The following is a 5,387-nucleotide window of genomic DNA, read 5'->3' on the forward strand; positions in this document are numbered from 1 at the left end:
ATAGATAGATAGATAGATAGATAGATAGATAGATAGATAGATAGATATGACTAAGATTTACAGATAGGTAAGATAAATAAAACAACTCCCAGTTAATCAAAACATCCTTTTATCTATAAATATGAATACTGTAAGGTTTTAATTCAGCTAACTTCGAACATACTTGTTAATGGTCCACTTTCACAAATGCCGTAATTAAGGACCCTATGACTTATCAATGTGCTATAGAACTCATCAAATATAATTCAAACATCTTTACTCCAAGTGATGCAGCAAAATATAGTGGAAAGAGCAAAGTACTTAAGAGTCAGGAAGACCTGGTCCAAATTCTGATTCTGCCACTTCTTAATTGTGTGATCTTGGGTAAATCAGTAAAACTCTCAAGGCCTCAGTTTCCTTCTCTGTTAAAGGATAGAATTGGACTAAATCATCTCTAGGGATATTCTATTTTTTAAAATCCTATGGTTACTTCTTAGAGTTTTAGATTCTCAAGGACCCCTTGCTTTAGAAAGGTCCACTGGCCACAATTTGTGTTTTAAGGCCATAGTCCCTACTTCCATGTTCATCCCTGCCTCCATCTTCCAATTCCTTACACTGTACCAATAACCTATAGCCCCTAGAGAGGTACTTGGCACAAGCCTCGAATACCACTGCCAATGATCATAAATTCCCATCCCTCCAGTTTGTAGCAGAAAGAAACTGGCCCTACAGTAACTGCTCTGGTTATGGTGTCTCAAAGCACAACTGCAATTCATGGAAGCATTTTGTAAGGAGTGTGTTCCATTGGGGAGGAGAAACATAAAAAGGAGAACCTGAGCTATAAATAGTTTATTCCTGCAATTCCTGATGTTAGTTGAATCATACTTTAATGCAGAAATCCATGAAAGCACCACTTTGGAGATGACATTTGTTACCACTTCATAACTCTTTTCAAAAGAGTTTTCCATCAGAGAGACACCCAGCTACAAATTATAGCTAAAAAAACAAAACTCCCAGACACAGACTTATTAACAGGACACAAGGAAAGTCACCAGGACTCAGGCAAGTATGAAACAGTTCTTACATCACTTGTCAATACATCTAGTCTTAACTCCCTAATTTTACAGGTGAGGAAACAAAGGCACAGAGAGGTGATCAGGGACAGAGGTGAGCCTAAACTTCACATCTCTTGCCTCTGAAGACAATGTTCCTCATTGCATCATGCAATAGGGTGGATTTTTCATGCCCATTGAAGGGGTAGTCAAAAATCTAGCTGTTTCACTGCTAATCTTCCTTTACTCAATTGAAAGTGTATTTGTTTTTAAAACTCAAAATCAACCAAACCAATTCATCAAGTGCTTACTAAGTTCTACTATATGTAAGGCACTGTGTTAGACAGACACTGAACATAAAGACAAAATGAAAAAGTTTCTGCTATTAAGGATGTTATACTCTCCATTCTATTTTCTCTAATTCCCGGGCTGATCTTACCTTCATGTTCCTTTTCTGTGGTTCCTACTTTCTTGATTTTCTTGGGAGACTTCATGAAGAGAGGAAAGATGGTTCGCAAACCTAAGATGTCAACAAACTTATGGCAGTTGTCAGTACCCTCAGGTCCAATCATAGCATGATCCAATACCTTCAGGGCACTACTTCGAGAGATCTTCTTTTCCCTAGAGAAAGAGTTTTTGTAAGGTAAGAAAAAAATAATCAATGTGAAGAGACCATGTAAAAATGCCCAAAGGAAGGCCCCTCAACAGCATTTACCTCATCCTCTATTCAAAGTGAGAACTGCCTAAACAAGGTTCACAGAAAACTTCTGCAAATCATTTGACCTTTCAGAGCCCCAGAGGAAGTGACTGAAAGAATGTTATCATCTCTGAGGGACTAAGTTGAAAGCCACTCAACAGGCAATGGTATGTGTGGGCTGCAACACTTCACCAACAAGGAATTATGCAAGAGAAGTAAAGAAAAGGATGCCAAAGAGCTGGAAAACAAAAGAAGGTAAGCCAGTCATGTGGACTAAGGGAGGAATAATTGAGAGACAACATGAATACTGCACAGTACCCAAACAACATCAAGAGACAGAGAACAAATTCCCTGGCAGAGTGAATGGATCTATGGAAAAGAGTTACACAGCTTAAGAAGGTGTAGTTAGGTGCACTACTGTAGTAAGTACCTATATCCAGGAGATCACCAATCTATCCAAGTACTAAAGTATACAACTAAATGTTAAAATTGTAGTACTACCTCATTCTAGGAGCTGGAATAGTCGACAAGAATACTCAAAGAAGAATTTACCTTTAGAATGTAATCTCTTGTAACAATATTGATACATCATGTTACAGTTTCAAAGCTTATAAATATTTCATTTGTTCTTTGTAATGACCCTTCATGGGACATTTATTGTAATCACTGTTTTACAGGTGAAAAAACTGAGGCCTAACTCTAAGATCAAGCAGCCAGCAAGTAGCAAAACTGGAATATAATCCAAGTCTCTTCACTCTAAAACTGCTCTTTCCAACACATGAGGGCTGCCAAACTCAGCCAGGCCAATGACTCATCTGGCAGAGCATTCTGTCTCAGGACTTGTTAACTAGGCAGTTTGTGAGAGGGCATGATAAGTGGACCCCATCTAAAAAAACTAAACTTTCCAACTCCTCTTTGTTAATTCAATATGGATTGATTAAAATGATCAACCAATACCCTCATATCTCCATCAACAGCTGTTGCATAGTAGAAAGAACACTAGATCATGGAGCTGACTTGGGATCTAATCTTAGCTTTGCCACAAATTACATGTGTGACATACAGGGGGTAAATTACTTCCCCCCTATGTAATTTTACATAGGAGTTCAACTAGAAGATCTCCAAGGACTTTCGAATGCTACTATTCTATGAATTTTTGAGTTTAAAAAGTTTAGTATAAAATAGACAAGGTTCTGAATCTAGAAGAAAACACTGCATGTCCCAAGATACAACACAATTGTAATTCTAACTTGAAAGCTGGATAAATTAATGTGTTCAATTCCATATACAACTGTTGCTGTCAGTTGTCTCAGTCACATCCAATTCTTCACCACCCCCTTTGGGGTTTTCTTGGCAAGTGGAGTGGTTTGACATTTCCTTTGTCAACTTATTTTACAGATGAAGAAACTGAGGCAAACAGAGCGAAGTGACTCACCCAGGGTCACACAGACTGAGGACAGACTTTAACTCATGAAGATGAGTTTTCCTGATTCTAAACCCAATGCTCTATCCACAGTACTCACCTGCTTCCCCTCCCCATGCAACTAGTTTAGCATTTAACTTGATATGAGCTGAAATTCGATTATTTCACTCAGGTTATTACCATAGAAAGACAATTATGTGAAGAGAAATTAAGAAATTGGTATAGTCTACCCCAATTGTCCTCATTGTTCTTCTCTATGGCCAGAAACCACATGAAATGAATGCCTATCACAAAATAGGGTATTCTGAGTTACATGTTCACCATGCGTTCAAACCACTCCATGAACAACATAAAATTATTGTATGCATTAAAATGAAAACCACCCATCTGGTAAAGTTTATTTCATTTTCTGGCCCAGGTAAATTTGCCAAAAGAAAACTTTAAAAGCAAAGCCCTTTTCCATGGGGGCAATATAAGGAACATTTAAAGGGACAGTAATTGTATATTGATCACCATTTAGGCAACCTGCAGAGAAGTGAACTCTGGAATATTCATTAGCCTTAAGTTCAAGCTTTTAGCGATCAATAGCTGTTTGGCTGGACTATCATGGGTTGACTTTATCTGAAATATTTATTCTACTGGACGACAAGCAGTTTATCTTAGTCTCGTCTGGGTTCATCAAGCTATCTTTCATTCAGCTACCAATTCAGAAGCCAGCCTATATGACTTGTGGTGATGGGAGTAATATCTCAGAGAAATATTTCACTGATGCCAGTTTTTCTTCCTATTATACTTTTGGAGGGGAAAAAAAGTTCATTTTTTCTGATTGGTTTGTTCCAACTGTACCATGGTTTCTGCAACTAACCATGACTTCTTTTCTCACATCTATTACTGTGACGTTACCATGCCTCACAACTGACTGATAGTCAAGAAATACAGACAATCTATGAGATTAACTTTACTTGGTACAAGATATGTCTTTTTTAAGTTTACAAATAAAAGATACCTTTCATTTTAAGATTCCAAAACACATCATTTCCCAGGCAGGACAACAAGAGGTCAGTTGGACCAAGACAACATACATCTATATACAGAAGTGGAAAAATACCCTGGCTTCTGAGTCACTCTACCAATGGGTTCTCCTTTCACTTGACTGGTAAATAAGATTACATGGAAGGTTCATTATTAAGGAAAATAGTTAGTTCCAAACCACTAGACCCTAAATCACCCCCCTCACCATGAAATCCTGATTCAGTAATTTTGCCTCACAGCCATCACAGTTTCTCATTTGTGAAATGGCTATGCCAGCCTCGAGGGCTGTTGGAAGGATTACTTTGTGTTTGTGGAGTGTTTTCCTGATTCCTAGCTAACAGGTGCAAACTATTACTATCCATCCAGGAGAGAAGAGAGCTACTCAGCTTGGGAAGGGGAGTGGAGGAGTGGGAAGAGAAAAAAAAGCAACATTTGCTGTTGGTGGAACAACAAACAGACCTGTGTGCACAGCTTGGAGCACAGAATTGTATACAATCCCATCAGGAAGGATGACTCACTTCAAAGAGGTCTGGATTGCTATTTTCCTTGTGCACCTGAATCCTGGGAGATGGGAGGCGGAAAAAGAAGGGGCCACTGACTTTTTTTTTTTTTTAATGAAAACATGATGCAAAAAAAAAAATTTTCAATACAGCAACTTGGTCTGTAGGTCATTCAAAACAAGACCACATAAATAAAATCAAACAAAAACCACACAACCCAGGCTAAACTTCTCAATACTAATCAATGTGCTCTCACAGAATCACACAGTTCAAAACAATAGGAAAGATTTATTTTGTGTATAACATACCCACTTTATTCATTTTTACTCAATCGGGGTTTTTTGCATGTTAACAAAAACAATACAATCACCTCAGAACGACAACAACAACAAAACCCCTATCATTCTCAGAATGGAAGTGCTGAGCCCTCTTCTCCCCCTTTTCTGCTTTCAGTTAATATCTGAGACAGGTTCACTGCATTTCTGCTACACAACCCAGAGATGCCTCTGTACACATCCCTTGGGAACACGGTAGTCTCTTCCCTCTCTAACTGGAACAGGGTTTTACAGCAAAAGTAATAAGCCTCATGTCAACATTTTCAAGGAAACTGACAATGTAATTCTTCTGTTTTTCCCCTCCTTTGTTGCTTTAAAACAAACAAACAAAAAAGACCCATTACTTATTTTGCTCCAAGGACACATTAT

General features: G+C 38.1%; 1 protein-coding gene across 3 annotated transcripts in view; it reads right to left on the reverse strand.

The window, feature by feature from the left end:
- CTNNBL1 (catenin beta like 1) overlaps positions 1-5,387 on the reverse strand; it is a 210,358-nt gene that overhangs the window by 86,189 nt on the left and 118,782 nt on the right. For all 3 annotated transcript variants that reach the window (XM_069063520.1, XM_069063519.1, XM_069063518.1), the window contains exon 11: positions 1,471-1,652. In XM_069063520.1, the coding sequence (XP_068919621.1) occupies positions 1,471-1,652 (182 nt within the window). The remainder of the gene's footprint in view (positions 1-1,470; positions 1,653-5,387) is intronic.

Source organism: Petaurus breviceps, unplaced genomic scaffold, assembly GCF_028583685.1.
Source record: "Petaurus breviceps papuanus isolate PSGF00001 unplaced genomic scaffold, PetGlider_PUasm1.0 90591, whole genome shotgun sequence".
Taxonomy (NCBI): domain Eukaryota; kingdom Metazoa; phylum Chordata; class Mammalia; order Diprotodontia; family Petauridae; genus Petaurus; species Petaurus breviceps.